Below are 20,263 nucleotides of genomic sequence, written 5' to 3'. Positions count from 1 at the left end.
AGAGCAATACTATAAAAGTAAACTTGAACTTTCGATTATGTCAAATAGAATTTCCGAATCTGGAGCTATCAAAGGATCGTACAAAACGAAAGTATGTTTCGATGTCCATCAAACAAAAAGTGGAATTGCTGCAAAAAATTAATAAAGACATGAAGAATGTGACAGAGAGGTTAGTGAAAACGACAAAATTTCGATTGACAAGTTAGTCGGTATTCTCGGCACAGCAATTAACGGGACTTGAACAGCGGAACTTTGTAACTGAACAAGAAATTATGTCTGTTTATAGAATTAAAGAGAAAGTATTATCACGTAAAATGAAGCAACTTAAACAACTTACATTGAAAGAAATGTTTAATAAAGTAAACAAATAAATATTAAGCTTTTTTTTTTTAAATTTTGATACCCTTTAGATCATAATTGTTCTTTATTTCATAAATTATGGTTTCATATTTTTAATTTTAGAATTTCTGCATTCCATCTTACGAGATTTAAACTGATGATCTATAATCCGGAAAAATCGATAATCTGGAATCGCCGAAGTCCCGATGAGTCCGGATTAACGACTTTTGACTGTATACAAATTTTCATTCAAGTAAAGAATAACTAAGTAATTAAAAAAATAGAATTAATGCTATTTTTTTTACTCGTACTTTCTTTGATGGAAAGAAGAGAAATGAGTGAGATAGAACATTATAGTGTTGAGGAGAAACTGTAACAAGAGCTATGGTAAATCATGTCATAGGAACTTACCAGTTTTTTCTGCATAAAAAATTATGGGTAAATTTTTCTGTAGCCATTAACCTAAGAAGAAATATACAGCAATCCCACCTATTTTAAATCATTTGTTTAACTCATTAGATAAAGAGCTCAATCACAAGGGAGGTTGTTTTGTAAAGGTAATGCAGACATCAAATGTACTTATTGGTATATTTGTTCAATACAATTGGTGGTGTATCATTAATGCAGTGTTATTTATGTGCCATGTCTTCTGTAATGATATATTTCATATATTCTAAATATATCACTTTCATAATTCACAAAAACAGTTGTCTATTGCTTTGATGATCACCAGGTATTGTAAAATTTGAAATTTGGTATATCAATTACTCGTGTAAGGTGATTTGAAAAATTAAATTTCTGATTCTCACAAATGCATGTTGTAACATAATGTTTGTTTTAACGCTTAGAAGACAGGTGACTGAAGAAACAGCCAGAGCTGTGGAGTCTCAAAAAGATGGGTGTGGTCAAAATTTTGGCCAGAGAAATTCCCCCCCCCCAATTCTTCAGATTGCAGAGATAGTCATTGTCTGATAACCTCTCCTGCCATTTCTGCTATGATGTTTGTGCCTCCCAACTGTGGGGTTTAGTAAATTCCCTTTCGTTTCCCTCAGCAGTGAAATCTTATCTTGGGGTAAAATCTTTCAATAGTGTCAAAGAATATCTGTTGATATGTTCTTTGTTTGCGTTTCGCGTGATTCACTTGCTGTCTAAAATTCTACACTAGTACCTGGCTGTGCTTTACTTTCACTATGTATAGAAGAAAAAAATCTGATGTGTGCACCATACAACTTCCTTGTATGAAATATTAAATTATATGCATTTTCCCCTACATTTCGTTTAAACTTATTTCCTCAAATTTCATTAGATATAGGGTGGCCCAGAAGTCACTTTACATTTTGAAAATTAAATAACTTTTTCTTAAATGACTGTATTTAATTAATTCTTTTTTATTTTTTGCTTATTCACATGTCCATTCAAATGGAAATGAGCTTCATCTCCCATGATCAACTTGTGAATAAACTCATTGTCATTTCTTGCAGTTCTCTGAAACTTGACAGCATAATTTACTCGTTTCTGAAAGTCTGCTGGTTTTAAAGATTGCACTAATTGAACCTTGAAAATGCGTCACTAAGTTCCTTATTGCAGGCCTACTAGGGGGATGTTGAACATTAAAATGGCCCATATATTGCGTTGCAACAATTGACCGTCCATTTTCAAAGTAAAATTCAATTATCTTCACTCATTGTTCTGTTGTAAACTTATCCATGCCAAAAATTTCCAGGGATTATATTTTTTAATTCTGAAAAGAGAAAAAGAAATATATTAATAGAAAAAAAGTTATTTAATTTTCAAAATGTAAAGTGACTTCTGGGCCACCCTATATATACTTCTCATTCAATTAATTTAGTTCTTACTTCATGATAAGGCAAAAATATATGACACCTCAAAATATCTGTATTAAAAATTGAAAAATATAAAACATAAATAACAGGTAAAACAATTTAAAGAACAATTTTTACAATTAAAATTAAAGTTTCTACACAAAAACAAGCGATTCGGCCAGTGGGTAAGAAGGCAGATTTTTTGGTGCACAAAACTGAAACTGAAAGTTTACTTTTGGTCTCACTCGGCAAAATGACACTGAAGACGTAGAAACTGACTTAATTTGTTGTGGACGCTATGCTGAGTGAATGTATGAAATAATTTAATAACTTAACTGATAATTCCAGAATGGATTAAGCATGATTTAATTCACAATAAAAAAAGATGATGTTATTTTTGTTGATGTGAAGCTTAGTTTCTCCAGTTTGTTAACCCCTTTGTGCCAACTGTCACGTATACGTGCCAGCAATGAACACACTTACCTACTGGCCGACACACAGGCGTGCCAGAGCATTGTTGCGTTCTCTACCTACTGTCACCTATTTGTGCCAGTACCTTGGAACGTTTTTCAAACTATAATTTCTGCCACAAGATGGCACTGTATGTCCATATGGTTTCAGATACATGTACATTAGACCTTCTACTCGAAATGAGAGAAGCATGACTCACATACACGTGTTTTTGATTATATAAACAAATGGGGAACTAAATGTTTCCGAATGGCGTGATTTATGACATCTCTTTAAATCGCACTTTATTCGCACGTGGTAGTTGTTTATTGTACGTAGAAGTTTTATATGCGCTAAAGCGTTGAGTATTTCGGTTTACAGTTCAGTTTTTAGAAAATAATTAGATCTTGTTAGACGTGAATTCTTTCTGTTTTTACCGTTTCAATGTCGAAGCGTCGAAAATGTTTAACAGAGCATGAAATAGCAGAAATGATGCAAAATATTTCAGATATTGATTCTGAAATTCTGATATTCTGATATTGATTCTGAAAGATTAACTGAAAGACATTTTCCAAAACTTTGTTCAGAAGAGATTGATAAGAAAATGAGACGACGATGCTTCGTTTGTTCACATTCCCGGAAAAATCCTCCAAAACGGCAAATGAGTTATTACGAGTTCAAGGAATGTAATGTAGGACTGTGTGTAGATCCCTGTTTTCAAATTTTTCATACGAAAGAGAATTTTAAGTAATATATTTAGTTTTCAGATGTATAATGTTAAAAGTCATAAAATGGTGAGTAATTAAAACAAAATGTGTAAAATATGCATTTAAACAAGAAATAAGGTAATTAAAGTATATATATATAAAAAAATCTATAAAGCATAACCCGTTTAAATACTCCATAGAGCATTATTAAACAATGTGTTGATACTTCGGAAATTTCATAGATTTAGGCTTAGTAGCAAAAAAGCCCCCGGCCCTGGAGAGAAGCTCGCGGAAGACACTGCCGGCCTCCGCGATAAGTGCACGTCTTCACTACCCGCCTCGAAGGGGTTAACAAATACACTATTCTGCTATATTTCAAATGTAAACAAATATAGCTGCAATGGTAAAAAAAAGTTAGGCCTAGTCGCACTTGAACAACTTTCAAATTATTGATAATTCTACAGCTATTGCATGGAAGTTAAATAAAGGCATAAAATTTTGAACTGGAAGATAAGAACAACATAATTAAATCAGTTTTAAAAAAAAATTCACAATTTACCAACATATAGGAATAAAGAAACTGAGCTCAATGAGACGAGTCTATATGAATATATAAATAAAGTTTGTAAATCCACTTGAGATTTTATGATATTGGTATTAATTTTACCAATTTTTTAGTGTCATTAAAAATGTATTTTTTTTTATATTTCCCCTTTTTGTTGTAAATTTTGTATTTAATACTGTCTTTAATTCGGACACCCATAATCCGGAATGATCTATAATCCAAACCTCAAAGCTACAAACTTTCTGCGTATGCGCCGCGTTGATGCATGCGCGTAAGACCTTTACGGCTGCGAATATGCGTATGCGCATGCGCAAAATAAGTTTATGCATGCGCGTTTAATGTATAACGGACGGTATAAGCTAAGCTAAAATTATCTAATTCAGTTAATGTTGCAGATTGCGTTGTTCTTTAAACTTCGAATTGGATCCGGCTGATTATTTTTTGGAGACTGTTAGAGCAATTTTATAAAAGTAAGCTTGAACTTTCGATTATGTCAAATAGAATTTCCTATATATATTTACTAATCTGTAAAGAATCTACAAAGCGAAAGTATGTTTCGAAGTCCATTAAACAAAAGTGGAATTGCTGCAAAAAATGACCTAACCATTTCGAAATCTGTTTATCAATTTCACGCTGCTCAGCGGCGCGGAGGGGGGGGGTGGAATGCTGCAGCACGCAATGAATTGGAAGTTGATCTGTCAGCACTATCCTTATCTTCAGGGCAGATGTTTTCATTTTATTTGGCTTATAATTCCTTACTAAATGTAGTATTTCATCTCGATGTATTCCGTCTTTGATATGATTTAAATCAAATTCCTCGTCATTATAATTTCCTTCCAATAGTGAAGAAAGTGACCCAGAGGTTATTGAAAATGAAAAAATTTCGATTGACAATTTAGTCGGTATTCTCGACATAGCAATTATAGGACTTGAACAGCGGCACTTTGTAGCTGAACAAGAAATTATGTCTGTTTATAGAATTAAAGAGAAAGTATTATCACATAAACAAAGCAACTTAAACAACTTACATTGAAAGAAATGTTTAATAAAGTAAACAAATAAATATTAAGCTTTTTTTTTTTTTTTTTTTTTTTTTTTTTGTATATTTTGATACCCTTTAGATCATAATTGTTCTGTAGTTCATAAATTACGGTTTCATATTTTTAATTTTATAATTTCTGCATGCCATCTTGCCAGATTTAAACTGACGATCTGTAATCCAGAAAAATCGATATTCTGGAATCGCTGAAGTCAGGACGAGTCCGGATTAATGACTTTTGACTGTATCGTTGTTTGAAGCATGCAAAATGCAATGCAATACAATGGAAATATAATAAATAAAATCTGTTTTTTCTAGTAAGGAAGCATATTTTTAAAAAACACACTAAAGGAAAAAAAAAAAAAAAAAAAAAAAAGACCTCTCGTCACAAAACTGCAAGAAAGAACAATGGACAATAATGTAGTTGAAAGATGAAAAGGGGAGCATCAATAATTAAAAATCTGAAGAATACTAGTGAAAAAGGTAAATGAAACTAATGTCACAAAACACAAGGTGATTTGTTTAATATATAAATATAAGCTGCTACACAATGCTTGTAAAAAAATGAAAGTGAATTGCTGATTTATACGAGAAACAAATAGTTACACATCATTCTCGAATATTGAAAACAAATAAAAACTGATTATTTATGTACTGATTTTTGGCTTACATAGGACGTATTTGCTGCTAAGGTATATTTTTGTCATAATGCAATATTAAAAGTTAATACTCCACTATTTGACAATTATTTAGCTATGAAATCTCACCATCATATGTTTCCCTAGTTTAGGGAAAAGAAACAGCAGAAAAGAGAAAATGTTCCTTTGTTTTATTCCCTAGTCTTTTATCTGAAAATAAACAAAGACGACCTAAAGGAAAGGTTTCAAAACAGTAGTAATTCCCCTTTACAGTTTTTTTTTTTTTTTTTTTAGTTAGAGCTTGTATTAACTTGGTGAGTTTGTGGTACTTTTCATATAGCTCTTTCATCTGTGTACATGAAATACTTTTGAAAGTATAGCCTTTTCAAAATGAATCAATCATTTATGCTAGCCCTGTATTTAGATAGTGAAAAGAATGCTTTCCATGCCCAAGGCTGTCTGAAAAATTTGACTGCAATCTTAACACTTTTGTTTCTCTTTGTACATAAAGTATGTTTTATTTCAGAAATTTGTATTGCCTGCTATGACTTAAAAGAAGATTTAACTTCTCACCCATTGTTTAAAGGAGGTCTTTGTGCTTCATGCAAAGAAGATTTTATGGAAACAATATTCGCCTTTGGAGATGATGGGAAAAATGTATGTAAAGTATTATTTTTTTAAATTGAACAATAATACGATTTAGTGAGAAATTGGGAGGGGTTGTAAAGAAAATCAAAATTATGTACACTAAAATCTTATTAACTACTAGAAAAATCTTAAGTTTTCTAAAGAAAATGGAAGTAATATAATCAAAACTTTAATCGAAAGCCAAATTACTTTTTGCTGAGAAAATAAAATATCAATGCAGATTTTTAAGTAGTATTAATCTCAAATTTGCCCCTCCAAGAGGGACATGCTAAACATTTTGCAAATATATTCACTTTAAGTAAAATTTAAATGTATTCTCATTTTATAATTATTGCAGAATTCAAATGAAAGTAGGGTATGGCCTGTGATTATGCATTCCTTTTAAAGATATTGCTGTTCATTATATATCTTCTGTTGGCTTCACACTATTTAAATATCTGTATTTCGAGATTAATTTTGGGGGTAATGTTTTCACATCTAAAATCCCTTTTTAAACCAGTCCAAGTTTTTCTGAGCAAATATTTTTGATTTCTCTAGTTATGTGTCCTTTATAGGACAACATATCTGCCATAATTTTCTTAGCATTTGCAATATTTGAAGATTTTTTCATAATACTATTATTTTGATTATATTCTTCTGCCCTTAGAATAATTTAAATAATAGAAATCTTGCAAAATATCATTAAATCTTTCTTCTTTATTCAGAACCAAACCAGAATAATTTTTCCTGGATGCACGGACTAGAGGCAATATATCCAAAGACAGTTTTTGGAATTTTAGTGGCTGATTTTCTAATCAAAATTTTCTCATTTTTAAAATCTCAAAAGAACAGTTTGGTTCCTCGCAACATGTTTTATTTTACGGATAATAACAAACTATGAATCAGCTAATTGAATTTTAGTTGGAATATTTAATATAAATATAAATATGAAATGTTTGAAAACGTCCATTTCTATCTTAGGAATAACCCAGGGAATTATTGACTGTATGTGTGTTCTTATAACATTTTCGTTTATCATAGGAACTGATCCATGAATCTTTTCCTATTCTAGACTTGAATTATTTGTTGTTACATAACAAAATTGAGTATGTTGCCTTTATTTTAAATTGTGTGAATCGTTTTTTTCCCATTGAGATGACCAGTGGGTGACTGTATAAGACAGCTGAACGTCAGGAGCTCGACCTGGGATACTGGCAAAAGGCTGCTTGTGTAAATGTTTTCATGGTCTCTGCCATGTATAATTTTGAGGATGAGCTAATTTTCTTTAGAAATTTTTCTGTCTCTCTGCATGTGTATTGTAACTATTGTATGATTTACTGTAACTGCGAAAATCAACTTTTTTCCCACTTGGAAATATACAATTTCTGTTGCATATGAAACATGTTTTCTTCTAATCAAAAGATAGCTTCACTGACTTTTTTTACCTGAATTCTTGTTTATTATATTCAACCAGGTTATATCTCACTGAGTATAAAAAATGGGTGAGCTTTTAATTAACAAGTGATGTTTTCTTTGGCAATCAATGCATCAAAATTTGAAATTTATAATTAAATTATCCTTCCTAATGTTATATTTAAATTGAATATAATTCCTTAAACTAGTGGCATTTATATGGTTGCTGTTCATAAGCACCATTCTAAGTACTACCAAACAATAAACTGTAAGAGCTTTCGATATAACATTTCTTTTTACCAAGTATTTGAGTTTACTCGGAAAATGGTAATAAATGTTATTTAATAATTGGAATCTTTTCTCCAAAAATGAAATTAATTCATTAAATGTAGGAATCTTATTAACATAAGTGCTTAATTCATATTATATGTGTGTTTCATGATCTAACTTCTAACACAATGTTTAGCAATAAAATGTGAAATGAAATTATGTTTTCATAACTTAAACCAATATAAGCTCTTCAAGATTTTAATAACATTATCCACTGTATGTCTTACGCTATTTTATGATTCAGAAATTATAAAGCCCTTCTGCTCTATATATTATTTATATTATTGTTTAAAATTGTTATCTGAAGAGTTTTAACTGTAAACTAAGTATCATAAATGGTTTCAAAGTTTTCTGTTTGGGCACATTTGATATGACTTTTTAAATTAGTTTCTGAAATGCTGTTAACTGGCGTTTATTTGCAATAATATTTTCAAATTTTTACTGAAAATTATTTCATTGTGTATATTTACCAGTAAATATAATAATTAGCAATTCCAGTGAATAAATTTGTGTTTTAGAATTAATTTGATTGTTTCCTTCTGTAATCAGCGTACTCAATATAGAATGGCATTTTAGTATTTACCTCCAAAACCTTGGTTTTAGCTTCTAATGCAGGTTCTTCATCAATGGGGATAGTACTTTCATTTTCTTCCCTTGATTTGATAATAGCTCTTTTGCAAAATTTTAATTGTTACACTGTCAAGCAAGAAATGTTTTCCTTGAAAAATTTAACCAATTTAATTAATATACTCTTGGAAATATCGATGTTCATCATAAGATACTGATCTATCTTATAACAGAAAAAATAAATAAATAAAATAAAAAATCGTGAGATCTGTATACTTAAAAATACTGTTGACATGTTCTGTTTAAAGTTAATAACTAAAGGTTTCAACCTTTGCCATTGTACAATAAGAAGCATGTTTTAGAGTACTATACTCATTCTTTAACATCTTGTTGCCCAGCATAATAATTAAATCATCTTCTTATGGTAGACATATTTTCTGTTTTCTTGTTAATTCTAGTTTTGCTTTTTAAATTTTTTAAAAACAAAAATTTTATGAAAGAATTCTACTAAATCAGCAACATGTGACATAACTTGATTATTTTTCATTATTTCTTAAATGAGTTAAACTCTTAGCATTGTGTCCTTAAAAATAAATATAAAAAAAAAGATGTATTCAGTGTGTTTCTGAAATTAAATTATGGCTATTTATTGAAGGCCACTCTCACTTAAACAGATTAAATACCAGCAGTGATTAATAGAATACTTTCCTTGGATTATAAAAATGAAAAATGAAGAATATGCATATTCCATGATGTAACACTGCATAGTTCACCAAAAAATATTCACCAGTCCATTAGGATTTTTAGATGCGTAACATGTAATAAGCATTGATATTAGTTGACAATAACTTCTTCCATGTGTTTCACTTTGTAAGCTTGAAGGTAAACTGGACTACATAGATATAAAACATACAAAGCAATTTAGTGTACAAAAATTTGTGACAGGGTATCATGCATTACTGGCCAATATGTTTTTTGTTCAAGTAAAGAAACACAGCTTCAAAGAAGAATTTCTTAATGTCTGAGGGGGTAAATTTCAGTGCTGCAACAGATATTGATCATAATTGAGCAATCCAAAATGAAAATAAGTGATTGGCTTTATTGGAATGGGGCAAATTGAACATTACTATTTTTTATAAGATTCTGCTGTAACTCTTTCTCTACCTGCAGCAATAAACCATTGATCAAATGACAGCATGGGAAGTTATTTGCAAAAATAAGTAGTAATGTAACCTAATCTTTAATAAATGTGATTTTATTGGATCTCTCTTGTATACTTCAGCCTTTTAATGTTATAAAATGAGCTTTTCTGCTTTCGTTTTGATTAGTATTGCAACCTAAAATGATGTAAAATAAAGCTGATGACAGTTGAGATATAAATTACATAAGGGATAGCCCACGATGAAAACAATATTTCTAACCCAGACAACTGTTTAGGGCTGAATGAAAAATTTAAAAAAAAAGTGTATGGATATTATGTTATCTGTAATATGTAATTAGCATTCATGGATCTCGGAGCTGATGATGTAAATCTTAATCCTAGGAATGAGTAGGGTAAAACCATGGAGGTAGGAAAGGAAGGAGTGGCCAACCGGCACTAGAAGTGAAGCACTGCTTTGAAGCTTCGGTCACCAGATGGGGTGTTCTTTGTTTACATTCAGAAGCTCGCTTGACAGGGTTCTGATATTATTTTGACACACGATTGGACTGTACATGTGCTTGGTGCATTAATGTCTATTTCGCTGTTTTTTTTTTTTTTTTTTTTTTTTTTTTTTTTTTTTTTTTCATAGGAATTACTTTCTTCCACAGTACTTTCGGTCATGCTTTCAGTGAAAAACAAAAAAAGTTTAATACAGTCTTCAAGGGCACTGAAATATTTTCCCTAATAAGTCCCGGTTTCAAAGTAAAACTAATTTTACGAAGTTCCTCGATGTCAGAACTCCATTCACATGCTGGAATCAGAACCAATATATTACTATTATTATCGTCTTCTAATTCAGAATCTGAAGATTCTCAACTACTATATGAAGGACTTCATTAATTTATAGTTGTTTCACTGTAATTGTCAGAATGATCCTTAGATGAATCATTTATAACTTTAGATATTTCCTCCTCAGAAAGGCAACATGGTCTTTTAGCCATGGCTACACAAATGAATCTGAAAGTAAAACCCATGCTAGAATATCTTCAATAAAATCCCATCCTAAAATAGAATTGAAACTATAAACAAACACTTCAAAATGAGCTAAAAGGCTCTTTGCCACGTGTTTCCTTTTTCACCCGCTAGTACTTAGTCATATTATAAAAACATATAATTCCTGATGTTTCATTTTCTCCAATAGTATCATCTATAGTACGGTCGTTATATAATGTTGAAAGCATAAAAACAGTTTTTCCTTTTTTAGGAACGTTAGGAATTAATGTTTTATCTTTTGCAAAACCAAAAACAGTGTAGAAAATATTCCTAGTTTCATCTTCAGTTTCCGAAATGCAATCTTCATCTATGTGTTTATGTTTACATTCACGAAAATCCAATAAAGCACAGACACTTGATGGACCCCATTCTGACCTCAGAGAGGGAAATAATAATGTACGAGAGCAATCTTTTGAATGGAACGTGAACTAGTGACACCATCTGATAGTAAATATTTCATTCCAAAAGCATGGCAAAACTGTGCGGCGATCGTCCTGCTGCGTAGGATTTGAGGTAACGCAAGGATGTGCCGTTAAGCTCTGAAGGACATCTAGCGCTGACGCATATTTGCGGCATTCGTCCCGAAAGGGTTGGTTGATGAACTTTCAGAGATGCTAATCTGCGTTACAGTTTTCAGTAAAAAGTGATATGCAAGAGCAGATGAAAAGTGATGGAAAAATAGCAAAAGAAAAGAAATGTAACCAACCATAAACAAAATACTTATGCAGAATGATGAATTATATGAAGCCTTATAATGTGAAGTTTCAGTCTTTTCATACACCTACCTGTTAACTATCTAATTAGGGCAATAAATTTATGGTGTGTATAATTTGCAGGAATGTCACTTTTCTGCTCTTTTAACCCGCGGGAAAGTGCATGGGGTGTATCATACCCCACCCCTACATAAAAGTGGAATATTCGTAACTTGTGAAACTAAAATTCTGTGCTGCATTCAGTAGCTGAGTTTCTAGTTGTGGTTGACTTTCAGAACCGCTTTTTCTTTGCCTGTGTGTTTCAGAAAAAGATTTTTCAGTATTTTGTTGGAACTGGGGTATGACACACCCCACGCGCCTGTTCGCATAAGTGTTTTTCTGACTGAATATAGTTCAGAAATTTATTTCTAGAGTGTAACAGTAAATATTTCTACTCGCAAGTGATTTTAAAGTACTTGACATTAAATTCTTAAAAATTTTTAACTGCATTATGGTAAAAAGAATGACTCCCTATGAATTGGAGATGCTACGCCTGTGAGATTTATTAGAAATATTTGAAAGCGATGAAGATTGCATTTCGGAAACTGAAGATGAAACTAGGAATATTTTCTACACTGTTTTTGGTTTTGCAAAAGATAAAACATTAATTCCTTACGTTCCTAAAAAAGGAAAAACTGTTTTTATGCTTTCAACATTATATAACGACCGTACTATAGATGATACTATTGGAGAAAATGAAACATCAGGAATTATATGTTTTTATAATATGACTAAAGGAGTAGTGGATATGGGGAATGAATTGTCAGCCAATTATTCAATTGCCAGTATAACAAGGAGGTGGCCAATGGTAATTTTCTTTCCTGCACTGAATATTGCTGTAATAAATGCTTGAATTATATTACATTCAACTGCTAATCCACCAACCAGAAACAGAAGTCTGTTTTTGAAGGACTTAGCATTACAATTAATGAAAAAAAGTTTTGAACAAAGATCAGAGATTAATACTTTACCAAGAAATTGACGTACTGCATGCAAAACAAAAGCAAAAGTTTCGACGAAGAATTAAAACGAATACATGAAATATGAAACAACTAAGTATGAAAGATGTGATAAATTGCCCTCGTGCCAAGGACAGAAGAATGTGAATGCAATGTTTAAAATGTGAAAACATTCTGTGCCAAGAACACATGAATGTATTTCATTCAAAGTGTAAAGAAATAAAATAAGCATTGTGTATTAGAGATGCAATGAAACTTAGAGGCATGATGTTTATTTTTTTATTATTTTCATTTATCTTAATTTTAACTCTAAGATTATTTTGGAAATTGATTTTTTGAAACCAAATTATTATTCACGTATTTATAATACACGAGAACAAGAAAAACAGCTTTAAAACAAAATAAAACTATTTTTATCATATTTTAAATACTGGGGTATGTGATACCCCACGAGCCCACTCTAGTAACTTTTCTTGGTGCGACTTCTGCCGGGTTAAATTTACATATCAGTTAAGTAGCAGTATTTTAATCATTGGTGTCAGCAGGTAAACTGATGTACTCTAGAAATTTGTGGAGTATGCTTTCCATAATGCAATTTTTCTTATTCGTACATAGGCCCACCAGCGGCCGAGCGGTAAAAGACGCTGAACACTGGTAGTTCGGTCTGAGGTTCGAATCCCGCGAACGGGCTGGCTACATGGGCGTTTTCGTGGTTTTCCCCATGTGTAACGTGTATACGAGCCAGTTTCCCTTAGAAAGTCCTCCACGAAAGGCATCCCTCCCTTTAGGCAGATAGCCCTCGTGTGCTTTGCCATAATTAAATACACACACACACACTTATTCGTACATAGTGACTATAATGAGTACATATACTCATTATAGGCTGAGTACATATACTCATTATAGGCTGAATTACCTTCACAAACAGATATATATACATATGCGTAAATCTTAGAATATGCCCATATCAAGGAAGATAGAATATGCCCATATCAATGTTTGTGCTAATTATTTATGCTTCACATATCAAAATCAAATCTTATCCCCTTCTCTGGTATGAAGCAAGCAGATTACACTCAAGTCACCCCTTCTTCTTATATCAAAGTTAGTGACAGGCATATCACCTATCAGTTTGATGCAAGAGAAAATGGGGATAGATTCTGGATGTGGAGTATCAGCAATTACCAGGCTGATTGTAAGTGCCCAGCCTGGCATAAGCAAAAGTATTTTTAATGTGACTTTAAACGTTAATAATTTAATGCAACTGAGGAGTCATGCAAAGTGTTTTGCGCCTCCTCCTCCTATTTGTCTTACTAATGAGCTATACATTGCTGATAATCTTGTATATATTTTTAAGTGAATAACTTTTTCAGGTCTGTTGTATAATATGTGCCGAACCAGGGTCTTTGATTTTGTGTGACAACAGCAGTTGTAACCGGTTAGTATTAGCATATGTTATCATACTAACATAAGTAAGTTATCATGGTATTGTAAAAGATTTTATTACAAAATGTAATTGGCAGTAATTTGATGAATCCTTTAATGTCCTATCAGTAACTTTGTTTCATAGCATTATTAACGTGTATGGCTTGATATGAGTGTTTGTGAAAAATTAGATTTATTGTCATTTATTAAGAAATTTTCAAAAGTATTTTTTCTAAAATTTTTAAAAATTAATTTCAGTATTTTCTTTTATAAAAAATTGTGGATATGTACAAAATCATAGTATTTAAAAATTATCAAACTAAATGTGGAATGCTATAAAACTACATAAATGAAGGCAAATAAAAGAAGTTATCATTGATTTTGGGTTGTTAGATTTAATGTTATGATGGCAGTAGTTGAATGAATATTGTGAATAAAGACATCAATATTTGTTCTATCTGAATGTGGATACTATAATTAAAAATGAATTAGTGAAAATTGTATAAGTATCAGTGGGCACATCTAAGCTTATTAGGGTACTGTTGAATGATCTGAGGAAAATTTGATAGTATAAAATGCTAAAGAATTTTTTTTTACTTGCAAATTTAGAAATGATTAAGAGGGAATTCTAGACCTTTTTTTAAAAATAAATAAATAAACAAATAAATAAAAATAAAATATAACAACAACCCCCCCCAAAAAAGAAGATAACAACATTTTATTACATTATAAATAATTTCCAAAGCTAGATTACCATGGGAAAGATCTTAAGCGATTTTGAAAGAAAAGAATGCACAAGATAGCTAAATGTTAAAAATATGCAAAATAGTTAATTAAATGTTAGGTGGACTGTTTGGAAGCAGCAAAACAATTCTAATTCTGACAATGAAGACGGTTTTTAACAAATTTCATTTAGTACATGGGAGAATTAAAACCAATCATCAATAAATAAATTGGCAATGACAGAGTTTAAAATTTTGTGCATACTAATTAATTAGGTTGCAAATAATTATTGTGTAAAACTGGCAGGCTTTCTGAATCTTTTTTTAAGTCTTTGATATACAATTAATATTATAATAATAAAACTTTCGTTTTTTACTATTTATATATTTGTTGTCCTTTTTGTTTAAATTAGAAATAAAATATAGACAAAATAAAGGGTCTGACCATTTTAATTTACAAAAAGATACATAATAATAATTTCTTGTTTATGTAAACTGGAAAAAGATATCAAAATGCAATGTGCTGTTATATAGTGATGTTTAATTATTTGTATATTAATTCCTGCAAAATCATATTAAATTTGTGTATATTATTATCAAAACTTTTGAGGATAAAGAAAGTAAAATTCTTTTCTAGAAAAATGAAATACTTCTAGAAATTGTAGACATTTAAAATTTGATGAAAAAATAACTTCACTTTGGTATAGATTTTCAGTAAAGCTCCTTGATTTCAAGGGCAGTCAGACAAAGGTTTCACTTCTGCAGGAGTAAGAAAATTTTGGTGTGGTTATTTTTTTTTTTTTTTTTTTTTTTTTTTTTTTTTTTTTTTTTATTCTAATGAAAAGAGAACTTTGTCTAAGTCACCCTCAAAACTGAGTTTTGTTCAAAATCGACACCAAGTTGAGATTGCTTTCTTGTCTAATTTTAAATATTACAATGGTAAGTTTCTCTTCCACTTTGATCTTAAACACTGTTTGAAATTTGCTGTAAATTGTAACTGTTAATCTGCCTTTAAAATACATAACATAATGACTACTACTATTCCTCAAGTATGAAAAATTATGACACCTTGATACAAATCGCCTAAAGGCTACAATGAAAGAATCTGCAATTAAGTTGCTAAGTGCCTCAATATGGTAAGCTTTGGTAGCTAGACATACAAACAAAGCTATATAACCTCTAGTGGTCTTAAGAAAAGGACCTTTGTAAATTTCAAAATTACAGGACCGGCATAATCAATACCTGTGCTAAAAAAATGGTCTCTCAAGTGTTACTGTTTGTTTTGGCAAGTTTCCCATTAATTGATTATTATATGGCAATTTATATCTGTGACAAACAATATATTTATGGATAAAAGACAAAATAAGTTTCTTACCATTTACAGTCCAATAGATTTGTTTCAAAATGTTTGCTAGTAAACTGGGCCTTGCATGCGCATAAGTTACATGATGTTGTTTAACAAGTAACAATGCAATCCTGTGTTGACCTGGGATAATTATGGGATGTTTAGCATTGAATGCCAAGTCAGAATTTTGCAGACAACCTCCTACCCATAAAACACCATCATCATCTGGAAAAGGAAAAAATGAGTTTAAAACTTTTTTAGGACTTAAGAATGAATTATTTTTTAGATCTTTTATATGTTTGTGGAAGTGCACAAACTGGATCCATTTAATGATCAACTTCATATCTTCTTGCTTGTCATTAGATGAAGGTACTATTGCAGGATTTTTTAACCTATTATCTTCAGGGCCAAAGACCTGTTCTTTGCACCTAGAAATAAATCTTAAGCAAAAAGAAATTACATTAACTATTTTAGATAAAGAAGAGCAGTTTTAAAAGAAATTATCCAGAGTGTCATTAGTCAAGTAAGCTGTTGTACAAAAAGTTGATTTTGTCCTTTGTTCAGTTAAGACAGTTGCATCACTACTAGTCTCATTACTGTCAGAACATTGTAGAGGCTACTTTGAGCTGCCGAACACTAAGAATAATGGCCCGAGCCACCAAATGGATATGTTCAAGTTTAGGGTCAATTCCTCTAGAAGGAAGATCAGCAGGGTTCTGTTTCGACAAAATATAGCTCCACTGTTGATAGAAAATTTAATGAAAGGAATTAATTGATATTTAATATAAGGGAATAACATCTAATATTTCTGAAGTCCTATTTGCCACAAAAAGCTTCTGTTTTTGAGGATGAGCTGCTAACCAACAGAGAACCACCTTAGAGTCGGTCCAAGCATGGAAGAAAATTTCAGTTTTCAAAAGAAATTTCAAAAGACCTTACGGACAGCTTTGATTCGTTTGCCAAAAAGCAATGCACTTAGGAGTTCCAGTTTAGGTATAGATACTTGTTTAATAGTTTCAACTTAGCAACCACCAAATTGACTTCATTCCTGTCACAAGATGTTGGTTGAACACAGTAGATGACAGCAGGGTAAGCAGATTCTGTTCAGATTTCAGTTCAGATTTCTGTTCAGGTAAGCATTCTGTTCAGATTTCTGTTCAGGTAAGCAGATTTCGTTCAGAAAAGCCATGCAATTAGATGTGATTAGATGTAGTTTGAAGCCAACTGGAAATTTTAACATTGGTGAGAAACTTGAGATCTTGAAGTCGCTACAACTTCTCTTCCCATTCTTTAGGCAGTGGGGCATCCCAGTCAAGTTTTAAAACCACAACTGCTGATAAAACATTTTCAACTTGACTGTACATGGCAATAGCAAGCCAAGAGGATCAAAGATTTGAGAAGATTGAGAAATGAACTTTCTTTTAGTAATTCCAGTCCCGAAATCCATAGAAATGTTAAATAAAAATACGTCTTCTGTGGAGTTCCAGAAGAGCCCTAAAGTTTTGGCATAATCATCTGAGTGAACTTCCAGGTCACTTTCTTCCTGATTATCAATGGATAAATTTTCGAGAAGCTTAGGGCAGTTTGATCTTTATTTCCTTAAATTGAGTCCATGTCTGCGTTTTTGAATTAACAGATTCTCTCCAAAAACTTCTTTGTATGTTGATCCTCATTATCTACTACATTTTTTCTATGTCAGCAGAAAAAGCTATTTTATGTATACGGAATTGAGCAATATTGAAAATATATGTCGTTGTAGTGTTGCACTTACCCCTAAAACAGAGTTTAAAAAAAACGAATTATTAGGTTTATGTGATTCGTCAATTACTATACGAATTTTAGTGGTGGAGCTACTCTGTTTAACAGCAGCATGATGCCCTAGAAAATATACTTGATTATTTTCTTTAGTCTGAACAACTGGAGCCAGATGATTTAAATTTTCGTATTCTTGCATGAACTCCTTGTATTGCCTACTAAGCTCTTTATCTAAATCAAAATTTAGCCAAACGCATCTAGACAAAGCCTTTTTGCCAAAAGATTTTAATCCACGGACAACATCATCAGATGTATCAGATAGTTTTCTTAGATTAACAGAATCAGCACTGGTAATTCTGGGTTGCTCAAGAAATGTTGTGACAAGTGACATGGCAATTTGATTTTTCCTATCATAATGATTCATCAATTTGTCCCAAGCCTCGTCGTATGTAGTTTCAGAAATCAGAATGTGCTTAATAATAGCAGCTGGTTTGCCCGTTAAAAGTCCTATCAAATATTGGAATTTCTGAATTTTCGATAATCACTGATTGGTGTGAACTGTCGCCATGTACAGATCTTTAAAATTAAGCCAATTAGTATGCTTACCATTGAAACCCAGAATGTTTAAATGAGGAAGTTTAAAGTTAGAATCAACTGCAGTGGAATTTGAAATTAAAACATTCCTGACCATAGCTGTTTCAATGGCGAATTGATGCAATACTTTCGTTTCAAAATATTTAGCTTCAAATTCAGAAATTTCAGAAGCATCTTTGGGTAAAGTGACATCATATTTATCAAAATCTATAAATATTTGTTCAATTCTATCTAGTCGCGCTTTTAATTCCGTTAGACTTAACTGATAACCAAAACTATTGTGAAGCTGGGTTAAGGAAGATTTCATTCATCCTCTTAATCTTTTAAGATCATCTTCACTTAATTCAGTCATTATTACCATGTATAATGATTAATAAGCACAAAATAACTTCAACAAAATACTTAAACAGCAAAAAATATTTCCACTTATCTTTCTAACATCATGCAGGCGATTCACAGTACTGGTACTTAAAAGTCCATTAAACACAGCTCTAAAGCATATAATTACAACATATTTAACATATATTTAACTGCCTCACCTGGGGAACCAGTTAGTTGCCTTGAACTAAAAAGAATCAGCTTTGTAGACAAACTTTATTGACATTCTAAAACATGAAATATTCTTTAACAAAAATATGCCTGCTGCACAGTGCGGCTAACGACGCTATTGTACCAAAAATTAAGCATGAACAACTATTGCCGTTCACAAAAACTAAATAGTAAAATAAAACTTGTTGCCAGTAACAAGATTATATTGTATAAATGATTACATAAAATTAAATACCGAGAAGCTAAATAAGGCAAAAGAAAAAAAAAGAAATTAAATTTTAAAAATTAATTAAATATTAAAAAAATTAATTAATTATTAAAAAATTGTAATTAAATATGCATTCAACAAAAGAGTTGGAAAATAAAGCTTATTTACATATTATTTTGTTTATATATATAAATTATTTATCCTTAACAAATATAAAGTAGATTGCTGATCTGAATATATATCTATGCATAATGTATAAATAATAATTGTAGTGAATACTTACATGGTAATCACATAAAATCATCCCTTTGAAAATAACGTTATTCTTGAGAACATAAACAAATATCGGTAAGATCAGAGATGACCTAAGAGTAGTCATCGCTGAGAGGAATTCCCTGCAGATGGAACAGAACAGGGTAGCCTTTACTGCATTTAACACGCTGGCCTTTTTCCTCGTTTTCCTATGAAAACGGAAATAGTGAAAACAAGACAGAATGTTCTCAAAAGATGCTTTGCTGTATTTAAAAAGAAGTCTTGATTATTTGGCACCCTACCTTGAGGCATTGCTGGAAGAGCAGCACAGCAGTTTTTAGATTTATTCAGTTCAGAAATAGGCAAAATTTTGCAATGTTACTTTTACAGAAAATGTTCCATACAATATTTCTTCACCTTGAAAAACAAAACCTCCATGTCTCTTTCTTTTGAAATTCTTAGTTTCTGTACAAAGTAGTCTCAGTGTTGAATTTTGTCAAAATCTGAATGAAAAAAAAAAAAAAAAACCTCTATAAACCTCATTTTGAAAAATACGTAAAATGCAAAAATACTCTCTGTAACTAAAAGCAATACACCAAGGCGTTATCTGAATTTGCCGAAAATTGGTAGATGTGATGTACACTGTGCAAAAACAAAAAAAAAAGGGAGGGACAGTTCCATATTCCCTTTCTACTGGGCCGATTGATGAAATTCATCTTGTGTTTTTCATGTCTCGAAAGCACGACTTAAGATATGCATTAGATTTATATATAGCACTGTTCTAATATAGGTATTTTGACACAAAATTGGACTTTTTCTGAAATGACATGCCAATTGTTTTCTATATTTCGATTCTATGCTTGAAATTATGCCAAACTGCCAAGTTTTGTAAAAATCGCACGAGTAGTTTGTAAAAAATTAGCTCTAAAAAAGTTTAGCTCCTCAATGTTAATTGAATTTGATATATATTTATTAATATCACTTTTTTACGATTTATTCGATTCTTCCAT

At 31.2% G+C, this 20,263-nt stretch overlaps 1 protein-coding gene across 2 annotated transcripts in view; it reads left to right on the top strand.

The window, feature by feature from the left end:
- Window positions 1-20,263, top strand: part of LOC118187434 (DNA (cytosine-5)-methyltransferase 3B-like) — a 487,890-nt gene that overhangs the window by 435,991 nt on the left and 31,636 nt on the right. For both annotated transcript variants that reach the window (XM_085807194.1, XM_035357651.2), the window contains 2 exons: window positions 6,088-6,218; window positions 13,777-13,841. In XM_085807194.1, coding sequence (XP_085663320.1) covers window positions 6,088-6,218; window positions 13,777-13,841 — 196 coding nt within the window. The remainder of the gene's footprint in view (window positions 1-6,087; window positions 6,219-13,776; window positions 13,842-20,263) is intronic.

The sequence above is a fragment of the Stegodyphus dumicola genome, chromosome X1 (genome assembly GCF_044657685.1).
Source record: "Stegodyphus dumicola isolate Sdum_Otavi_A_Nest chromosome X1, ASM4465768v1".
Taxonomy (NCBI): domain Eukaryota; kingdom Metazoa; phylum Arthropoda; class Arachnida; order Araneae; family Eresidae; genus Stegodyphus; species Stegodyphus dumicola.
This window is presented reverse-complemented; position numbering and strand designations above follow the sequence as displayed.